The sequence below is a fragment of the Hemitrygon akajei genome, chromosome 7, assembly GCF_048418815.1.
Source record: "Hemitrygon akajei chromosome 7, sHemAka1.3, whole genome shotgun sequence".
NCBI classification, from domain to species: Eukaryota; Metazoa; Chordata; class Chondrichthyes; order Myliobatiformes; family Dasyatidae; genus Hemitrygon; species Hemitrygon akajei.
This window is the reverse complement of record NC_133130.1, coordinates 29,259,317-29,282,972: the sequence shown is the minus strand read 5'-3', so window position 1 is coordinate 29,282,972 and position 23,656 is coordinate 29,259,317. Positions and strand designations below refer to the sequence as shown.

Below are 23,656 nucleotides of genomic sequence, written 5' to 3'. Positions count from 1 at the left end.
CAGAGAGAGCAATGGGGACTGACACACTGAAGATTTTAGATGGTCAAATTTTTTGACTCAAGAAATCAAGAGTAACAAGAAACAGTAAATTAGTGGAGTTGAGGCTCAAGTCAGATCAACCGCAATCTTATTGAACAGCAGGAGCGACAGTCAGAAAGGTCTACTCCCTATGTTCTCTTGTATGGTTTAGGAGTGAAATCAAACACAAATTAGTCAGTGAACTCAGTCACAAGCAGGAGGCCACTTACGGTCAGCATATCATCACACTTCATATCTGGTGTGTCTCCATCTTCACTTTTGTTGTAGAATTTCCGGAAGAAATTAAAAGCAACCACGGTGTACAGGTACACCACTACAGCTAGCAAGCCCACGGTTAAAACCAGCTGCATGGGAGTAAGGAGAGATTTGCAATGTCAAGTCAGTATTTATTAATTAATGTTCATATATTACAAAAAAAGCATATGGTTTGTTTGCAGTGGACTGTTTTGCAAGCAACTTAAAAAGACAATCTGGGGAAAGGTCTTTTTAATTATTCCTTAATGTTTCATTCATTCACTTTGTGTTTGCCTGGTTCGTTTGGCCATATTTGAGGAACTGAATAGTAATGCAACAGGTCGAGCTCCTGTTGTACAGCTCCAGTGAGCCAGGTTCAGTGCTGACCTCTAGTGACTTTTGCATCATGTTTGCATACTCTCCCTTTGATTGCGTAAGGTGCTCCATTTTGCCCCTTTCTCTCACAAACACTTGGCTTGGCAGGTTAATTGGTCGTTGTAAATTTTCCCTAATGCATGACAGATCCTGGGGTAAGTGGGGATTAGATCAGGATGGGTATAAAAGGCTGCTTGTCAGACAGCATAGGCCGAAGAGCTGTTTCCATACCATATGATTCTGTATTTAATGTTAATTATAAATATTGTCCAGGCCCAACAACTGGGGGCCTGGAAGTGCCTGTCTGTTATGCGAGGGAGAGGATGGGTAAGGTGCTTGTTTTCACTATTGTTGTCTTCTTTTTGTTCTGTAGTAGTTGATGTTGCTGCTTGTGCTGTTCTGTTGAACATCGTGCATACGCTATGTTGGCGCTGGCATGTATGGCGCCCTTGAGAGTTGCTCTTGGCATGTCCTTGGCTGACTGGGTTGTTGATGCAGACAACACATTTTACTGTATGTTTCGATGTACTTGTGATAAATAAATCTCAATTCATCTGACACATTGCTTAATAACATGTGTACTTAAATTAGTATACATAGATCTTCGTGTTTTTCATTTCAAGTTTAAAGAACTACCTGGTAAGACCTATCTCATGATATTAGTGGATTTTGCATTCTCCTAGTAGTCACCTATCACGATTTTAAATGTAAAAACACACCAACCATACTTTGATACCTGTTTTCCATTATGCGTCACTGAAGAAAGGATGGTACGCAAAGTTTTAAATCCCATCGCAATATCCAGCAGATGAGCAGCAAAGAAAAAGTTGTTGTAATGTCCCAGAACTGACATGGTCATGTACCAGGCAAGGTACAAGAAGGACTGCAAACACAGAAATAGAAATTACAGATGGGCAACAGCAGAAATGCAGTGACAACATGCGGTAAAATCTCATTGAATGCAGTAAAATTCTGATTATACTTTATACTGGAAACCTTTATCAGCACCAACTTGCTGTTCTTTAAAGATGCTATTTATTTGCATGCTGATCAAGTTGTCTTACAATTTTGTAATTTTGTCTTTTCCACTGTACTGCAGTGATTCAAGGGAGTGGCTCATCCCCACCTTCTCGAGTGCCTTGACTACAAATCCAAATCCCAAAAACATGAATAAATTAAACAAAATCTTTGGTACACAGTCAGCTTCCAACATAAATAGAAAGCAGATGGCACACTGTACAGTAAAGATGAAATACGAAAGTAAGCTAGCAAATAATAGTAAAGAGATACAAAAAGTTTCTTCAGATAAAGTGAAAGAGAGAAGAGTGGATATCAGACCACTGAAAAAGAATGCTGGAGAGGTAGTAATAGGAATCAAGGAAATGGCGGATGAATTTCAGAAGTATTTTGCCTCTATTCACTGTGGAAGGCACTAACAGGATGGTTGTCAGGGGTCAGAAGTGTGTGAAGTTGCTATAATGAAGGAAAAGGTTCTTGGGAAACTGCAAGGTCTGAAGGTAGATAAGACACTTGGACGAGATGAGGTACACGTCAGGGTTCTGAAGGAGGAGGCTGAAGAGATTGTGGTAGCATTATAATGAGATTTCAAGAATCACTAGATACTGGAATGTTTCAGGAACACTGGGTAATTGCAAATGTCACTCCACTCTTCAAGAAGGGAGACAGGCAGAAGAAAGGAAATTATAGGCCAATTAGTCTGACCTCAGTGGTAGGGAAGATGTTGGAGTCGACAGTTAAGGATGTGGTTTCAAGGTACTTGGAGGCACATGATGAAATATGTCACAGTCAGCATCTTTAAGGGGATATCTTGCCTGACAAACCTGTTGGAATTATTTGAGAAAATAACAAGTAGGATAGACAAAGGAGAATCAGTTGATGTTGTGTATTTGGATTTTCAGAAGGCCTACTGAAAGGTGCCACACATGAGGTTGCTTAACAAACTACGAGTCCGTGGTATTACAGGAAAGATTCTAGCATGGATAAAGCAGTGGCTGATTGGCAGGTGACAAAGAGTGAGAATAAAAGGGAGCCTTTCCTTGTTGCCAGCCAGTGACTAGTTCCACAGGCTACAGAAGGACTTAAAACAGATTAGAAAAGTGAAGAAGTGGCAGATGGAGTACATTTTCAGGAAGTAGAAAATAAAAGGGTAGGCCATTTGCACTTTAGTAGAAAAAATAAAAGGGTAGACCATTTTCTAGTGGAGAGAAAATTCAAAAATCTGAAGTGCAAAGGGAACAGGGAGTCCTCATGCAGTATTCCCCAGAGGTTAATTTGCAGGTTGAGTCTGTGGTGAGGAAGGCAAATGCAATGATGACATTCATTTCAAGAAGACTAGACTATAAAAGCAAGGTTGTAATGCTGAGAATTTATAAGCATTGGTGAGGCTTCACTTGAAATATTGTGAGCAGTTTTTAGCCCCTTATCTTAGAAAGGATGTGCTGACGCTGGTGAGTGCTTAAAGGAGGTTCACGAAAATGATTCCGGGATTGAACTGCCTGTCGTATGAAGAGTGTTTGATGGCTCTGGGCCCATGCTCACTAGAATTCTGAAGAATGAGAGGTGACCTCATTGAAACCTATCAGATGTTGAAAGGCCTCTATAGAGTCGATATGGAGAGGATGTTTCCTGTGGTGGGAGAGTCTGGGAGAAGCGGACACAGCCTCAGAATAGAGGGGCATCCTTTTCTAATAGAGATGAGAAGGAATTGCTTTAGCCAGAGATTGGTGAATCTGTGGCATTTGTTAGCACCGGTGGCTGTGGGGGCCAAGTCTTTATGTATATTTAAGGCAAAGGTTGATCGATTCTCGATTGGTCAGGGAATGAAGGGATACAGTGAGAAGGCAGGAGACTGGGGTTGAGAGGGAAAGTGGATCAGCCATGATGAAATGGCACAGCAGACTCGATGAGGCAAATGGCTTTATTCTAATCCAATACCTTATGGTCTTGTGGTCTTATATTTCAAGACTTCCACAGCAGCCATTTCACAAACCAATTCCATGGAATAGCTGCTATTGTTATTCCAGGGAATCAAAACAATCGCATGAGGTTCCTAAATGGGTTCCACAATACATTCTAACACTGTCCTATATATAATAAATAAAATGTGCCTGTGTTTTCTGCCATGGGAATTGCTGACCGGGTATTGATGATTTCTAGTAAAACTATAGTAAGATAATTAAAGTATCACATAGGAAGTCCAGGTCAAAATATTCTAGAACATAGAAACATAGAACATAGAAAATCTACAACACAAATACAGGCCCTTTGGCACACAAGGCTGTGCCAAACATGTCCTTACCTTAGAACTACCTAGGCTTTACCCATAGCCCTCTATTTTTCTAAGCTCCATGTAGCCATCCAGGAGTCTCTTAAAAGGCCCTATCATTTCCGCCTCCACCACCACCACCGGCAGCCCATTCCACACACTCACTACTCTTTGCGTAAAAAAACTTACTCCTGACATCTACTCAGTACCTACTTCCAAGCATCTTAAAACTATGCCCTCTCATGCTAGCCATTCCAGCCCTGGGGAAAAACCTCTAACCATCCACACGATCAATGCCTCTCATCATCTTGTACACCTCTATCAGGTCACCTCTCATCCTCCATTGCTCTTGTATAACATTTGATAATTGTACTTATAATTTTTGAAAGTGCTGCTTAAGTCGACGACTGATGAAAACCAACCATTTTCATTTACCATATCTAGTTAAGGTAAATAGCCCCATTTACTTGCATGGCTCCCACGTGGGTAAATGGGATTTGCAAGTGAGAAGAAAGGAAGGGAAATTCCATATTATCATTGGAAATTGTACCAAAATCCCACCTGGAATTCTTCTACGTTTGATTGCCTCTTGAGAATCATACATGCTGAGATTATGTCAATCAAATTATTCTTGAAATTCTGCTTAAGCTGTGCTTAATTTGTGACTCTAGTTTAAAGAAATGAGTACTGAATGATTTAACTTTAATTATGCTTGTTTTTGGCATGAACAGTTTGTCAGTTTACAGCAAATACTGTCACTCAACACTCAGCAATCTCAATTGCTACTTCCAGGATATCAAACTTTCCTTCCAGTATAACTTTTTAAAAGTTTATGTTTAGAGATACAGCACAGATTTACAGGGGCTCCACAGATCCCTCAGTTAATGGTAGGAGTCCATGGCATAAAAAAGTTTGGGAACCCCTAGCACAGAACTGTTCCTTCTGGCCCAACAAACCATGGCACCCAGCAACCCATCTATTTAACACTAGTCTAATCAGGGGACAATTTACAATGACCAATTAACCTACTAAACGGTATGTGTTTGGACTGTGGGAGGAATCCAGAGCACTCAAAGGAAACCCAAGTGCTCAAGGGGAGAATATATAAATTCATTTCAGACGGCGCTGGATTTGAAATCTGAGCTCCGATGCCTGGGCTATAATAGTGTCGTGATAACCATAGCACTCCAATCATAATGAGTATGAAATAAAACTGGGGTGCCTGTAAGCTGTGGAGGTCAAGCTTATAATAAATCCAGTGTTTTGTTCTGATTATATTCTGGGACAGATAAGGATAAAGATTCTTGAAAATACAAGTTTAATCACCAGCATGGAAGTTTGCTAAGTCAAATTTAAATTCCCATGTGGGAATTAAAAGCTGGTGCCCATAAAGTTAATGAGGCAATGCAGAACAATGATGGAGGGAATGTTGGTTGTTGGGATTTTCAGAAGATATTTTACAGAATTCCGTTCTGACTCCTCTCCTTTCTCCCACTTGTCACTTCAGATCAGGCTGCACAAAATTCAGGCACGTTCACAACTATTGATATATTAGCATCTCAGCTGGAGTGAGGACGGGTTGCAGAATAGCCCTGCACATCAGTGAAAACAATGCACGCTGATGACGTGCAGACCATGTGGACCTCTCTTGCATGAATTGCAGCTTCATTATTTAAACATGCAGGCCTTTATTGTTGGAATCCAGTTCCTTGGCTAGCCCAAGAGTCACTGATCTGACTCCTTGAGTGGGCCATTCCAAAAACCGCTCAGTCTGACGGCCAACACTTCCAACCACTTTGAGTGGTGATCAATCAGCAGAAAGGAACACTCCAATACCGGTCAAAAGAAGATGAATTGAATCTGCTAAGAGGAACACTTTTCATTGTAGTTGTGGGCAGCTTTAGCCTGCTGTTCGGACACGTTAAGCAGGACGTTATCAGATTTTTAATATCCTGTGCAAACATAAATCAGTGCCAACAGAATCTGGATGATTTCCATACACTGAGTGTGAACACCCACCAATACAGAAGCACCCTCGGGATCAGCTCTCAGTAGCCCCACTTTGGATAGCTTCATACCATGCACAAAGAGCTCATACCATGTCCTGTAGGGAGGTCTTATCATTCTCATTCATTCCCATCTCCAATTCAATTTGCCTTCATGAATTTTCTTGGACAGCTCCCTTGGTGGCTCTGGCAACCTCTTCAACTGTCTCTGGAAAATCCTCTTCAACAACTTGATCGTGAAGTATATCCAGTTCCATGTCGTCTCCTTGAGGATGACATAACGGGACATCACTGTAGCATTCCACTTCGAGGTGCAGTCCAGTCCAGGTTTGGCAGCAGGATGGACCACCAGTGCGGTGGTGGAGCCATCATTGGGAGAATGACTTCTAAACTTGTTACCAGAAACTTATCTTGCGTGTTCAGTATGAAAAACATGCTAGCCTAGGACTCTGCCCAAGTAAACCAAGAATTACTGGCTAGAGCCTCTTGTCCAATTTGTGCTGTTTTTCTCAGTGCAGGGGAGAGTGCAGGAAGCTGCACAGTTGTTAGCTCATGGGCTTACTCTATGATTGTAGATGCTCCACAGCTTGTAACTTTCCTGGTACATTATGATACACAAGGCATTACAGCAGCAGAGATTTCTGCTAACTATTATGGATCAGGAAAGGTTCATTACTAAGCTTGGCACGTGGCTCTGTATATCTTATCTGTCCCCTTGTACACTTCATCTACGGCAGTGATTCCCAACAGGGGCTACATGTCCTGATGGAATGCTAGGGGAAACAGAAGTTTTCGGGGGTGTTCAAGATTCTTGGAGGGGGGGCGCGGAATGCAACACCGGAATGCAGTCACAGTTTCTCTTCATGGAAAGTATGGCACACTCTTTCACTGATGGTGATTTGCTAGAGTACTGCTTACACCTGCAGTCACTGGAGAAGGATTTTCAGAATCGATTCAAAGATTTGAAATTCCAGACTGGGTAGTTAACCCATTTCTTTTTAAGGTGGAAGAACAGGAAGAGACTGCAAGAAGAATTTAATAAAATTCAGCGTAAAGAAGCAAAAATTCTTTTCAAAAAGGTTGGCTTTTGTGGAAATGTAGCTAGACTGTCATACAAAGTTTCCTGGTCTTTGGAGAAGAGCCAAACTGCTCTTCATTGCATTTCCATCCTTCTACCTTGTTGAGCCTTCAGTGCAGTGAACCACATGCTCACACAAAAAAAAACAGAAACTACTTGGATATTATTACGCATGGGGAATTAAGGCTTTTGCTGTCACAACTTGAATCAGATATTCAGATATTTCAACTCTAAGTTCACAGATCACATTGATATCAAAGCTGCTGTATAGCAAACAGATACTGTGTAAGCTAAGTTTAAAAACAAATAAAAATTTAAAGCACTATCATTTTTCTCATGTTAGCATATGCCTTTACACTATGGGGAGCCGGAAAGTATATTGTGACTAAGAGGGGCATTGGCAAGTATGAAGCTGCTTTAGGGGAGGGTTGGCAAGTATGAAAGTGCTTTGGGGGGCATTAGACTAAAAAAGGTTAGAAACAGTGATCTAGGGCACTCATTTGTGTAATAACTTGTGAAAGATGTTTAATGTGATGGTCAAACTCAGAAGAAATTGAGTAACACTGGAACAATCCAAGGAAGGAGTGAAAATTCACATCAGTGGACCCTCTTGCATCCAAAACAACATGCATCTTTTCCCAGACACTCCTTCCAACCTTTCTGATTTTGAACTCCACGTCATTCATTTTGGGCTGCACTGATACACTTCTGTTTCAACTGAGCTGTATATTCTGTAAGCTGCTGACTTCAAACACTCCCTGCCCAGAATCCAATAGTAAACTAATTAAAACTTCTCAAAGACTTCCTGTCCGAGTTGGAGAGGAGATAATCCCTTTCTGGATGTGATGGGAGTAGAAAAAGACAAGTGCAATCGAGTCTTCCATGGTTGTTGTGGAGACCAAATTCCACCTAGCCTACCAAATGGGTTGGACAAAGAACTCATCCAACTGTTGAAAACAGAGCATTCATGTGTGGCTTCTAGGATTCAAGAAAAGCAGTATTATATTTCATTACATTATTACATCACAGGCACCTCGGTAATGTAGCAGTTAGTGCAACACTACTACAGCTCGAGGCATCAGTTTGGAGTTCAGTTTCAGCGTCCTCTCACAGTCCAAAGACATACCATTTAGTAGTTTAATTGGTCATTGTAATTTTCTTGTGATGAAGCAAGGGTTAAATCAGTGGGTTGCTGGTGGTGCAACTCGAAAGGCTAACTTGGCCTATTCCACACCGTTATCTCTAGACAAATGGGTAAATAAATCTTCCACATTTTGTCCTCATCTATCTAAAAGACTTTTATCATTGCCAACAATGATTAAAGCACCCTCTCAAAAACATCTCTAAGGAGAATGCCATTGATTTTCACACAGTCTCTAGCCACTGTAGCCTCTAAAATTGTAATTGTGAAAGTTCAAGGGAAAATATAATTGTGAAAAGACACACAGACAAGCACACACACACAAAAACAGCACTGACTGAAACCATGAAACAATCATTAGTTAATGATGACACTTCTTAAACCTGAATATTATCCTTGCATTTCTGAAAAATATTTTACTCAGGAAAAAGTTTAGCTTCAGGCATCCATTTCTTACTTACATTGTCTGTAAACACCACTCCCAACTTCCAGATCTGATACTTGATATCAATAGAGTTAAGTCTGTAGGAAACAAAACAAATTCAGTTGATTTAGATTTAAAAACTGAAAGACAATGGGCATTTACAAAATGGAGAAGTTAACAGCATCTGTTAATCATAAGCTGGAACAATTTGATTCATACTGGGAAGAATGGTTTAACTACATAATGCCTCATAGGCCTGATTTTATTCTCACAAATAAATGAATCTGTTGTTAACAAAAAAAGATCACTCCCTACTTGTACATAGTTCTTTCCTTTTGCTTGTTTTTTCTTTCCACTCTTTTCTATCAGTGTATATCCCAGATAAATACTTTGTGGAGATTTTGTGATATATATGATAATATGATATATATGTACAATGTCTGAATACATCTTATGGAAATGTTTGTTTGATAAACTTCAATAAAAAAAAATAAATTACAAAAAAAAAACTGCAAGACACCAATGGATAAGAAATACTTCCCAGAAAATCGACCAGGAACAGAGAGGAAAATACTGAGGAAGATTAGAATTTTTATTCACTGGTAGATTAAAAGACAAGTTAAAGCCATTTGACCATCCATTCTTTATGAATAGATAAATCCACAGGGATAATATTGATACTTCAGTGTGGGCCGTATCCTATAGTACTGCTGCGATATGGCAAGAGCAAACAGCATTCATATAATGCTTTATGACAGTAATTCATAGGAATATTTTCTAACAACATTTGATCGATAGCTACATAAAAAGATGATATTATGTGCAACTTGGTCAGTGGCCCGTTTTAAGAAATGACTTCAGAGAATCACAATAACAGAATGGTTACAGCACAGAAAGCCATTCAGCTGGTAAAGTCAGGACCAGCTCTTTGCAGAAAAATTCAGATGAATCTAAGCCCTTGTGTTTTCCTCTTGTTCCTGAAAATTCTTTCTATTCAGACACCGTTAATCTGTCTCCACTACTACATCTGACAGTGCAGTTCACACATAACTCACAGCATGAAAATATCTTTAACATCACTTTTGCCAGTCACTTTCATTCTATAATCACATGTCTTGACATTTTAAACCTATGGGAATAATTTACTTCAGTTAACTCTATCCATAATCCTTCATGATCTTGATCATAACTCCTCGCAGCCATTACTGTGCCCAGGAGAACATCCCGAGATGTTTCAATTTATCCACATCTTTAAAGGTCTCTTGCTGCTGCAATATTTTAGGTAACTCTCTTCTGCACGTTCTCCAAAGACTTCCCTTCTTTCGTAAATTGTGGTGAACTAGTGCTTAATCAAAATTCATCATGACTTTATAGATTTTATATTTATAAGTACCATTATCCCATAGGATCTTTCAACTACTATCTTTCATCCCAATACCTTCTGATTCTCAATTCTGCCTTCTACTTTTCTTTCAATTCCAAATGAAGGGTCTTGGCCCTAAACATCAACTGTTCATTTCTCTCCATAGATGCTGCCTGACCTACTGAGTTCCTCCAGCATCCACAGACTCTCTTCTTTTTGTGTTCTCACCAGCCTGCCAGTCTCAAGAACTAGGACCCTGGTCAGACCCCACTTGGAGTACTGTGCTCAGTTCTGGTCGCCCCACTATAGGAAGGATGTGGGAAATCATAGAAAGGATGCAGAGGAGATTTACAAGGGTGTTGCCTGGATTGGGGAGCATGCCTTATGAGAATAGGTTGCGTGAGCTTGGCCTTTTCTCCTTGGAGCGATGGAGGATAAGAGGTGACCTGATAGAGGTGTACGAGATGATGAGAGGCATTGATCATGTGGATAGTCAGAGGCTTTTCCCTAGGGCTGAAATGGCTAGCATGAGAGGGTATAGTTTTAAGGTGCTTGGAAGTAGGTACAGAGGAGATGTCAAGGGTAACTTTTATTACGCAGTGAGTGGTGAGTGCGTGGAATGGGCTGCCTGCGACAGTGGTGGAGTCTGGGTCCTAAAATGATAGGGTCTTTTAAGAGACTCCTGGATAGTTACTTGGAGCTTAGAAAAATACAGGGCTATGGGTAACCCTAGGTAATATCTAAGGTAAGGACATGTTCGGCACAGATTTGTGGGCTGAAGGGCCTGTATTGTGCTCTAGGTTTTCTGTTTCTACATACAGTACAGTATACCACCTGAATATTTTGTTCAAGTCTCCTTTTTAGATTCAATGTTATAATTGAATGCATGGTGATAGAAAGGAGTAGACAAGGCAAATTCTAATGAATTGAAGAATGTTAACTGAAGGCTAACCCTTCAAAATACGAGGGTGATTGATAAGTTTGTGGCCTAAGGTATAAGAAGTCAATTTTAGAAAACCTAGTACATTTATTTTTCAACATAGTCCCCTCTTACATTTACACACTTAGTCCAGTGGTCGTGGAGCATACAGATTTTAGACCTCCAGAAAGTGTCCACAACAGGGGTGATTGATAAGGTTGCGGCCTAGGGTAGAAGGAGATGAGTTATGAACTTCAAACCTTCTGCATAATCACTCAAAGAGTTGACCTGCATGTGCATGTAACGAGCGCTGTATAACTCATCTCCTTCTACCTTAGGCCACAAACCTATCATTCACCCGTCTGTGGACACTTTCTGGAGGTCCAAGATCCGCATGCTCCACGACCACTGGACTAAGTGTGTACATGTAGGAGGGGACTATGTTGAAAAATAAATGTGCTAGGTTTTCTAAAATTGACTCCTTCTACCTTAGACCACAAACGTGTCAATCACCCCTCATAGGTGAGGCGGCAAAATAGAATTTTTATGCTGATACACTAGAGAAAATGAGGACAAAAACCCTTACGTTCAGTATTAATAAGATCATGGAATTAATTGTGGACTTCAGGAAGGAGAAGTCAAGGGAAAACACATCAGGATGGAAGGAGTGAGTAATTTCAAGTTCTTGGGTGTCAACATCTCTGAAGATATAGCCTGGGTATATATATTTCTTAGTGTAATTTGCATTTTTTAAGGTATTGCACTATACTGCTGCAACAACCACAAAATAACAAATTTCATAATATACGTTTGTCATATTAAACCTCATTCTGGCACAGATAAGGCCATTGGGAGATGGGATAAAGGCCATAATGGAAATAGATACTGCAAACACAAATAAACAATTCCTTCAGGTGCAGGGATAAAGGCCGGGAATTAAAATACCGAGACTTCGGGGTTTTGTAGGGTTAGTGGAGAGGGTGAACAAAGGAAAAGTGAAGATTAGAAGGGATCTCTAAAAGAAAGCAAATTTTAAAACTGGAATATTACCTCTGGCTTAACACTCATGCTAACAAAGTTTCCCATCTGAAATAGTCTCTTTTTCCTGTGTTTGGTTCCTATCTCTCAAAGTCTTTTCTATTCATGCACCTGCATAAGCACCTTCTAAAGTTCATAGTTGTACTCACCTCCTCTTCCATAAATCCAACACTCCCTATGTGGAAAACATACACCACATAACCTTTCACTTTAAAAATCTCCCTATCCTAGGAGAAAAGACATTATCCAAGATCCTCATGATTTTATACAGTATATCTCTATAAAGACATACCTCAGCTTCCTGCACACCAGGAAAAAAAAAACATAGCCCCAGCCTATCCATTCTCTCCTTATTTTACCATTGGTAGCACTTTGACCTCAGTAAAGCCTTTGACTCTTTCAGGTCTGTACAGAGTCCACTTCAAATTCAGCTGCTCACAGAAATTCATCTTTATTTTCTGTTTCCTCTACAAAAGCCTGTAGACCATGATACTAACAAAAGGGTTTACAACAGAACCAGCCTCTGTGAAGACTGAAACCAAACAAAGCTATGTCACTGAACTATCGCTGGCTTGGCCATTTCATACCTCACCACTAACAACAGCCTGACAACAGGTGTCAGAATCTGATGTTCTATTCTAAGTTCTGTCATGGAAAGAGATTACTGGCTGGATTCATGTAATGTCCTCTAAGCTTCCTTAAAGAAAGGCAACGTGCCATTGCTTCCTTCAAGTCAATGATTATTGACCACTCAAAGGGAGGAGTATTGGCATGGTATTGAGAACCTCAAAGCCATCCATCAGGAGCCACAGAAACCTCATGGAATCAGTGGAAAGAGTGTACCACACCCCAAACTGGAAACCTACCTGCCTGGTTAAGATGGTGCTACCGAACGGATGCGACTGTACTCTGGTAGTTAAAAAGAAAAGAAGTCTGACTAAAAACATTGCTAAAAGTACTTTTTCTGAGGTAACTTGTGTTAAACTATTGCTGCCAACAGTGAAGGGGCAGATGAGGAGCTGAGATGGTGTGTTACAGAATCAATGCAGATAGAGTTCCAATGCCCACCAAACTGGCCCAGGTGTGAGGTTGGATTGCTCTGGGTAATGAGCTGACTTGAAGAGCTTGAGAGTGGCTTTGGGCTGGAACACAACATCTGGGACCAGAGTGAGTTGCTGGGTAGTGTAGTCTACGCCTGGAGCCTTTCGTAACAGCAGTACCTGAGTCTTAGTGTGAGGTAAAATGCGTCGTTTAGACAAACTAAATTCCAGCCCAGATCGGAGTTGAGAGCCGATTTCACACACTCTCTGCAGTTTTTACTCCTCCTTGCAGTGCTCCAGAGCTTTTCACTGTCCGTTGTTTGGTCAATTTAAACGCCAGCCCAGATAGACTGAAAAGACAGGGTGTCAGGATCTGGGACGAGAGCCGATTTCGCTCATTCTCTGCGATGGTCACTCCTGTCTCCATGGTGCTGAGGTGAGAAAGAGTGCCCCAGTCGCTGTCTCCATGGTGCTGAGGTGAGAAAGAGTGCCCCAGTCGCTGTCTCCATGGTGCTGAGGTGAGAAAGAGTGCCCCAGTCGCTGTGCTCTGTGCCCATTAATACGATGAACTGATAAGCGAGGCTTTGAGCCGACTCCAGGCTATTCTGGGTTCAGACCTGTCAACTCAATTTTGGTTTGGAGTGTTGTTGTTTACTTCAATTGTTTGCATGGTTTGTATTTTTTTTTCTTTCTCATGCGCATCTGGTGTTGTTTTTTATTTTTATTTTTATTCTTTTTTTCTTTAAATTGGGTTCCTTCAGGTTTCTGGCTTTGTGGCGACCTGTGAGCAAGCAAATCTCAAGGTTGTATAATTTATACATTCTGTGATAATAAATGTACTTGAATCTTGAAGCTGGAATTTCTTTGGGGGAGAAAATTTAAAGTCCTCACCATTTCAACCAATGTATAACGAGACCAACAGAAACGTTGTTGAGTGAAATGTTATACCAAGCCATTCTGTTCAGGGGGAATGCAGGTGCGCTGCCCTCACTATTGATGTCCACATTTTGAAAAACAAATCTGAAAAAATAAGGCCAAGTTGATGGTAAGTAAGTTACTCTTTGATGCCATCAATCTGGACTAGCAATGATGATCGCCTGCAATTCAGGCATTCCTTGTGCTACACTCATGTTAGAAACAAACAAGCTCTGAAATGTTAAGATTGCTCTGCTCCTTACGGCTTAGCTCTGTTATGTGAATTCAGTCACTTTGTGAGATCACCATGGATTTCGGTGGTTTATGACATGGCCATTGAATTTAGAATCATGGACTCAGAGTTAAACAGCTCAGAAACAAGCCCATTGGTCCAATTTGTCTCTGCCAAAATAATTCTTACCCGAGCTGGTCTCAGTTGTCTGTGGTTGGCCCATATCCCTCTAAACCTTTTTCTATTCATGTACCTGTACACATTTCCGTTTTGTTATGATAGTACCCACCACAGCTCTTATTCAGTCAGCTCAATTCACATATCCACCACCTTCTGTATGAAAAATTGCCCCTCATGTCCCCTTTAAATCTAAATTGAATAATAAGAATATCGTACACTACAGTGAATTCTAATGGTGGTCTCTGTGACTCAAATAGACATAATATTAGCTATTAGAAGCCAAGGCCAGCTAGCTGGTTAAGTGACTGAAATGTTGTAAGAACAAATCAATGTCATGATGCAGTATCCAATAAAATATAGAATTTATTCATTGAAATCAGGGAAGAATGATTATCATGAAAACCTTTAGATTTTTCTAGAAATGGAACTGGAGTTCACGAATTTTCCATAATCAACACTGCATCTGGACTGCAAATAGTTGTTTTTAATGGCCAATGAAAGGGCTTAGCAAACCACTTGGTTATAAACAGTTATCACAAAGTCATAGAGAAGTACTGTACAGAAACATGCCCTTCAGCCCATCTGATCCATGCTGAAACCATTTAAACTGTCTCCCCCCCAATGACCTGCACTACTAACCCTACTATCCATGTAGCTATCCAAACTTCTCTTGAACGTTGAAATCAAGCTCATTCCACATGCCCGTGACCCTCTGAGTGAAGAAGTTTTCCTTATGTACCCCTTAAACTTCTCACCTTTCACGCTTAACCTATGATCTCTGGTTGTCGTCCCCCCAAACTCAGTGGAAAAAGCCTGCTTGTCTATACCCTATCTATACCCCTCATAATTTTGTATACCTCTATCAAATCTCCTCTCAGTCTTCTAGGTTCCGAAGAATACATCCTAATCTATTCAATCTTTCCTTATAAATCAAGTCCTCCAAGCCTGGCAACATCCTTATGAACTTTCTTTGCACTCCTTCAATCCTATTTATATTTCTCTTGCAGATGAACAAAACTGCACACAATACTCTAAATGAGGCCTCACCAATGCCTTATACAACTTCAACATAACATCTTCCATATTCAATACATTGTTTTATGAAGGCCAATGTGCCAAAAACTTTCTTTATGATCCTATGTGACATCACATTTAATGAATTATGTGCCTGTATTCCCAGATCCCTTTGTTCTACCACACTCCTCAGTTCCCTACCGTTCACTGGGTAAGACCTACCCTGGTTAATCCTACCAAAGTACAAAACCTCACACCTGCCTGAATTAAATTCCATCTGTCATTTTTCTTCCATCTTCCCAGCTGATGCAGATCCATCTGCAAGCCATGACAGCCTTCCTCACTGTCCACTCTAGCCCCAATCTTTGTGTCATCTGCAGGTTTGCTAATCCAGTTAACCACACTATCATCCAGATCATTGATCTAGATAACAAACAACAAAGGACCCAGCACCAATCCCTGCGGCACTCCACTAGTCACAGGCCTCCAGTCAGAGAGGCAACCATAAACTACCACTCTCTGGCTTCTCCCACAAAGCCAATGTCTAATCCAATTTACTACCTCATCCTGAATGGTGAGTGACTGAATCTTCTTGACATGCCTCCCATGTGGGTCCTTGTCAAGTGCCATACTGAAGTCCACGTAGACAACATCCACTGCCTTGCCTTCATCCACACATGGTAACTAAAAGACCATAAGATCTTAAGACACAGGAGCAGAATTAGGCCATTCAGCCCATTGCGTCTGCTCCGTTATTCTATCATGGCTGATCCCAGATCCCTTACACCTGCTTTCTTGTCATATCCTTTGACACCCTGACCAATCAGGAAATGATCAACTTCCACCTTAAATATACACATGGACTTGGCCTCCACTGCAGTCTATGGCAGAGCATTCCACAGATTTACTACTCTCTGGCTAAAAAAAAATTCCTCCTTACCTCTGTTCTAAAGGGTTGCCCCTCAGTTCTGAGGCTGTGCCCTCTAGTTCTGGATACCCCCACCAAACAAAATGTACTCTCCACATCCACTCTACCTAGTCCTTACAACATTCGGTATGTTTCACTGAGATTCCCCCAAATACTTCTAAATTCCAAAGCTGCCAAAGACACATATATTAACTCCTTCATTCCTGGAATTATCCTCATGAAAATCCTCTGGACTCTCTGCAATGGCAACACATCCTTTCTGAGACATGGGACCTAAAACTGTTGACAATACTCAAAGTGCAGCCTGACTAGTGTCTTCTTGCTTTTATATTCTATTTGCCTTGAAATAAATGCCAACATTACATTTAACTTCTTTACCACAGACTCAACCTGTAACTTAATCTTCTGGGATTCTTGCATGAGGACTCCTGAGCCTCTTTGCACCTCTGATATTTAAACTTCTCCCCGTTTAGATAATAGTCCGCACTATTGTTCCTTTTACCAAAATGCATTATCATACATTTCCTCAAACTTCCTTGAAAAATTCTATCGGTCAGACATGACCAACAACACACAAAACCATGCTGACTGTCCTTAATCAGTCCATGTCTGTCCAAATCCTTCTATATCCAGTCCCTAGAATACTTTCCAATAACTTTCCCACAGCTGGCGTTAGACTCACTGGCCTATAACTTCCTATTTCTGTTTAGTGCCTTTTTTAAGCAGCAGACCACCACTGGTTATCTGCCAACCCCCCAGTGCCTCTCCTGTCGCTAAGGATGTTTTAAATATCTCTGCTAGGGCCCAGGCAATTTCTGCACTTGCCTCCCATAGGGGTCGGGAGAACACTTTGTCAGGCCCTAGGGATATATCCACTGTGATTTGCTTCAGGGTAGCAAATATCTCCTCCTCTGCAATCTGTACAGGGTTCATGAATTTGATGCCGCTCTGAATCCATCTCCTGAGTCAATACAGATGCAAAGAATGCATGTAGAGATCTCCCTCATCTGTTTTAGCTCCACACATGGATTACCATTCTGGACTTCCAGAGGACCAATTTTGTCCCTTGCAATCTGGAGAATCCCTTAGGATTCTCTTTCACCTTGTCTGCTAGAGTAACTTCATGCCTTCCTGATTTTTATAAGTGTTCCCTAGCATTTCTTACACTTTATAAGCACCTCATTTGTACCTACTTGCCTATACCTGCATCGCTCTTCACCTTTTTTTTCCCTCTTAGCCAGGGCCTCAATATCCCTTAAAAACTAAACTTCCTCAGACTTGTTATCTTTACCTGAGAGGCACATACAAGCTTTCTATTCTCAAGATTTCATTTTTAAAGGTCTCCCACTTTCCAAATACACCTTTCTCAGAAAACACCGTCCCAATTGACACTTGCCAGATCATTTATGATACCATCAAAATTAGCCTTTCTCCAATTTAGAATCTTAATCAGTGGACCAGACCCATCTTTTTGCATATTTACTTTGAAACTTATGGCATTGTGGTCAATGGATGCAAAGTATTCCCCTACACAAACTTCTGTCTCCTGCCCTGCCTCATTCCCTAATAGCAGATCTAATGTCACACATTCTCTCAGTGGGACTTCCCTATAGTCTATACTAGACTGAACACATTTGACAAATTCTATTCACATCTAGTCCTTTTACAGTATAAGGATCAGATGAAGAATGCTTTAAGGAAGTGCAAAATCAGACCTGAGGACCTGAAAGATGTTGTGGCTGACTGTAACACTTGGCGACAGCTGTGTAGGGACAGGGTTTGTATTCTGGAGATGAAAAGAACAACCTGAAGACAGCAGAAGAGAGCCAGGAGAAATGCAGCCATGGTTGCCATGGTTGCCATCACTACCACCTCTACCACATATACATGTCCCACCTGCAATAGAGCTTGTGGGTCCAGGATAGGACTGTACAGTCACCAAAGATCTCACCGTTAAAAGAGTGGATGTCGTCATCGGATTCCGATGGACAACTGAAGAGAGAAGGTTTCAATGAGGTTCCCCAAATAATTCTAAATTCCAGTATATTTTACAGTATAGGGCTCCCAGTCAATAAGTGAAAAGTTAAAATCAACTTCTACAATAATAGTTATTATGCAAGAAATAAATCTCTGGCTTCTCAGAGCAACTACTAAATGTAGGTGACTGTTGATGATAAGTTCCATGTCCTCTGCAAGAGGTGTAGCGTCATATAAGCACAGACACTAGCTCTTTGACATGCCATGCCCATGTCAACCATCTAGTACCCATCTGTACCAATCATATTTACTGGGCTCTTCAAACACTAAAGAACCCTATAAAGAACCCTAGACACTGTTAATTAAAGATACTTATGAAATAATGAAAATCATAACCAAAAGGAATAAAATTGTTCATTATTTAAAAACAAAATGGCTGACAATTCGCAACTCTGCACTTGTATATGGATTTGTTTTAAGAGCTGGTTAAGCAAAAAAAAAATTGGCAGTTTTACTTTGAAAGGAACACTTTATATTGAAATGTGATGATCCATTTCCAAATAAATCAGCATGATTTAATAGAGTTGCGATGATCTCAAGGGAAAAACAAGCTCAATTTTCATAAGCCTATATTAGACCCAGTTATCTGATACCTCGGTAAGGATTTGAACTTTATCATTTGAAGCAACACAACAATCACTGAAGGAAAACCAAGAAAACCGGAAATAATTAATTTGATAAAAATAATAACTGAAGAAGGTTTTTTAATTTTCACATGCCTCTAAAAGAGAGATGGAAGGTCATTTGTACTTTTATATAAACTTGGTATATTCTGTTACTAACTTGGCAGAGTCATCTAGCTTTATTGAAGGGAGGAAGTCCTACTATCCTGTGGTTATTGACCGCAAGAAACTGAATCTCAGGGTGACATACATGTACTTTGATAATAAATTTACTTTGAACTTTGTTTAGTGATGTGTTTAGGTAAGTATTGGCACTGCCAAATTTCAGTGCCAATGTTCTTCAAAGCATTTTAACGAACAGATGCTCAGTGAGCTGGCATGGGAGGTGGGAGGATGCAGCAGAATTAAAACTCCTCCCAGGGATCGCTAACGTTGACATATACACGTTCTCCAGTTATTCATCTTAAATAAAATTAAGCTGTGGCTCTTAAGAGTTGTTTTTGTTTTAAAATGTCTTGAAGAAATATGTATAAACGTCATGAATAATTATGTTGAATCTTCAAAGGCAATAGCAAAGTTTCAGCTTGTGTAAAATCAAGAAACAGAGTAAGGTTGCTGATGAGTAATGTGTTTTATGTTGTGGAATTTGAACATTCACGAATTTTATGCCTGTTTATTCATGGACCAAGGATGTAGAAACAGGCCCTCAGTTGTTTGCCTGGTATAATGACATTCAGGAGTCAAATTCTTCTGAAATTTGGCTTTCGAGTCCTATTGCTTTCATTCAACAACTGATCAGTCACAAGTAGCTGGGCGCCACTGCAGCACATCTGTTAGTGCAATGCTATTCCAGCTCAGGCATTCTGAACTTCAGTTCCAGCACCTTCGATAAGGAGTTGGTTCATTCTCCCTGTAACTGTGCGGGTTTCCTCCGGGTGCTCCAGTTTCGTTCTATGGTCCAAAGGTATACCAGTTACTAGGCTCATTGGTCATTCTAAATTGTCCTGTGATTAGGCTAGTGTTAAGTAGGTTGGTTGCTGAAGGATGCAGCTCATTGGGCTGGAAAGGCCTGTTCCATGCTGTATCTCTAAATAAATAAATATAATCGTTAGGTTTCAACAAGTGCTCTGTTCTTCTCAGTGGCAATAAGGGTTGGCAATTAAATGCTGGCTTACACTGCAGTCCATGTCCCTTCAATAAATCAACAAAAACTCAAACTGAAACAATCTTAGACATGCACTGAATTTGAATCATACACTGCAGTTGCTAACTTATCATTTTTAATTGGTTAAATCCAAACATTAAACTGAAGGAACCTGGCTGCGCTGTAGTGAGCATCCTAACAAGTTGCATCATTGCATGGTGTGGAAACTGTACTGCGATGGAAAGTAAGACTCTATAACAGGTAGTCAAAACTGCCCAGTGCCTACCCATCATCAAGGACATTCAAAGGAGCCAGAAAGGGGCAGGTAATATCATGCAGGATCCCACCCACACTGCTCATGAACTATTTGTCTCACTCCCATCAAAGTAGAGGATATGTAAGCATTCCTGCCAGGACCACCAGACTGAAAAACAGTTACTTTACCGTAACAGTAAGGCTGATCGACACTCCACCCACCAATCCACTTTCCACATCCCCAACCACCACTCAATCTATGTATATAAGCTATCTTACATATTCATATTTTGTGCTTTTAAAATTATTATTGTGTTCTTTATCTTATTGTGTTTTTTTGTGCTGCATCAGATAAAAATTACTTCGTTCCCCTTTATATTTGTGGACTGGAAATGGCATTAAAGAATTTTGAAATAAGAAACCGTCAGATTAATATGCTTTGAAGGATCAACCAAATAAAACTCAAAGGAATTCACAGGGATAATTTCAATGTTTATCATTGAGCAGACCAAATCACAAACATGAAAGAACATTTCTTACAAAAATAAAAGGAGAACATCGCTTTTCAACAATTTAATTGGGTTTTGCCATTAACTGCTATGGTCCCATTCTCAAGCAACTTTGAAAATCTTGTCTATGAAAACATGCACCAGGTCTCTGTACTGTGAAGGGATTTCAAAGTGGTTGTTAATATTAGCATTGTTCTGCAAATTGAGTTGAATCCTAACAAATAATTGAACAAGTTATTTGGTTCGTTTTCTTTCTAGAATAAATATTAACGGGGTATATAACTTCAAATGTAGTTCGTACTCATAAGTATGTGCCAGTCTAGAAAGACCATGAACTATAAAAGAGAGGCTCATTTGATTGTATTATGAAACATAATCAAAGGAATTGCAGAGGTTTCATTACACTAAAGAAGATACTTTTTTTCTGAACTAGTAAAGAACAAATTCAATATTAATATCTTGGGATCAGGAAAGGATTAACACATTTTTATGATGAAATGTTTTAAAGCATTAAAGAATTACACCTATTTCTGCTGTGCTAAGAAATGACTGCATTGAATATTGATGGCCAGGTAGGTTCCTGCAAAGAAAAAAATAAAATCTCAAAATGGGCTAAAATCCAGCTTGAAACAGCTTCTGGGATGTTTTACACCCAGAACAAGAAATTAAAGCAGGGCATGTGCATACCTTGGCAGGACCTCTTTTTATATATATGCAGGACAGAAGAAGATAGCTTTCCATTCACGAGGGTCAGATCTACACAGTGAGAGGAAGATCATACAAGGTCTTCGTAAAAACACTCAGTACTGTGTGTAGTTTTGCACTACTGTCACCCTCCCGTCAGGTGAGAGAGACAATCCTTGCAATGGAGGGAGTTCAGAAAAGGTTCACCAGACTAATCCCTGAGATAGTCTCAGTTATTTATAATCCATATTAGGGACAGAAGGAAAATAGATGTATAAGGGCAGATGGTTAACAAATTGTTAGGGGAACAGGGTGTCTGTAGACAGGTTTAACAAATGGACAGGTTGAGTAATGTGCAGTAAAATATGGTATTATCCACTTCAAAAGGAGATTTACAAGACAAATCATTATAAAACAGAGTAGGACTACAACATTTTATGGCACTGAGGGATTTAGGAGCCCTCGTGAATGAGATTTAAAGAAAAGTATTCAGGCAAGGAATGTTATTGAAAATTAACAAGGAGCCATCATCATCATGTGTCATGTCATATGATGTACGGGATCATGGTCTCATGACAATGATTGTTCTTGGAAAATTTTTCAACAGAAGCTATTCGCCATTGCCTTCTTCTGGGTAGTATCTTTACAAGACAGGTGACCCCAGTCATTATCAATACTCTTCAGAGATTGTCTGCCTGGCATCAGTGGTCACATAATCATCCACCTGCTCCCATGGCTTCACATGACCATGATCGGGTCGGGGGGGGGGGGGGGGGGTGTTCTAAGCTGGTGCTACACTATGTCCAAGGGTGACTTGTAGACTAGCAGAGGGAAGGAGCGCTTTACACTTCCTTTGGTAGAAGTCTCTCCACACCACTGCCTGCAATGAGAATGTTGTATAAAAGTAGGGAAGTCTTGATGCTGCTTTCCGAGGGATTTATGAGAGTGCACCGATAGAGTACAAGGTATAGTTTTGGTCTCTGTATTTAAGGAAGGATGTGCTTGAATTAGAGGCAGAGAAGATTCGCTCAGCACATTCATAGGATGAACAAGCCGCTGAGCGATGATTACCTGAGCAGGTTTCCCAAGCTCGGTGAAATGAGGAAGAATGAGAGGTGAGGTGATCTTAATTGTAATATGCAAAGTTCTGAGGAGGTTTAACTGAATGGTGCTGAGATTATGTTTTCCCTAGTGGCAGAATTATGATTTGGGACATAGGTTTCGAATAAGGGCTCACCTATTCAAGTGAGCAATGAAGAAGAATTTCTTTCCTTGGGGTGTTGTGAATCTTTGGAACTCTCTACTTCAGGGATCTGTGGAGGCTGGACCTGAGTATTTTCAAGGCAGAGCACCAGAAGACAGTCAAGAGATCTGGGAAGAAAGTAGGGAAGTTGTGTTGTGCCATACTTGAATTGAATGGAGGAGTAAGTTCAAGGGGCCAATAAGTCCACACCTGTTCTTGTTTCTTATATGTGTGACTCAAGACCCATTGAGATGGTTAACTCCTAACCACGTTCTGAAATATCCTCACCAGTGTCAGTGTTAGAGTCAATAACTAATTAGTTCAAACATTTTTATAGACCGCAGTAACATCACTTTTACTGCAGTCCGATGAGATCCTAATATAACCATAAAGTCATTGCAGGGCAATAGAATCTTTAGGTAGTTTTATTCTATGCTCAGATTCATGCAGAAACATTAAAACATCATGTGAGTGAACAAACAATGTCTGTTAACATATTCATTGACACCAAAACATTCAAAATTATAAAAAAGGATTTGATGCATTAACTTTTAATCCAGAAGACTTCATTCAACTGAAAATTTCGATGAACATTCAGATCAAAGTACATCTTATCAAATGCAATACAGGCAATGTGCTGGAGGAGCTCAGCAGGTCAGGCAGCACCAATGGATGGGAATAAGCATTCGATGCTTCTGGTCCAGACCATTCATCAGGACAGGTGAAAGGTCTTAGCTAAAATGTTAACTCTTTATTCCCAGCCACAGATGCTGCCTGACCAACTGAGCTCCTCTAGCACATTGTGTGCATTGCTATAGGTTTCCAGCATCAGTATCTCTTGTGTCCATATCCCATCAAATATTTGTAATGAAGTCACACAAAAACATATAACCAATTATTCCTAATCTGCCTCATTCTGGGAGTTAATTAGTGTGTATCATTCCTTTTG

At 40.3% G+C, this 23,656-nt stretch overlaps 1 protein-coding gene across 2 annotated transcripts in view; it reads right to left on the bottom strand.

Annotated features, from left to right (window-relative positions):
- The window catches only part of ryr2a (ryanodine receptor 2a (cardiac)), a 727,422-nt gene that overhangs the window by 20,881 nt on the left and 682,885 nt on the right, over positions 1-23,656 (bottom strand). For both annotated transcript variants that reach the window (XM_073050574.1, XM_073050575.1), the window contains 3 exons: positions 8,621-8,681; positions 1,385-1,531; positions 249-383 (listed from right to left, as the gene is read on the bottom strand). In XM_073050574.1, the coding sequence (XP_072906675.1) occupies positions 249-383; positions 1,385-1,531; positions 8,621-8,681 (343 nt within the window). The remainder of the gene's footprint in view (positions 1-248; positions 384-1,384; positions 1,532-8,620; positions 8,682-23,656) is intronic.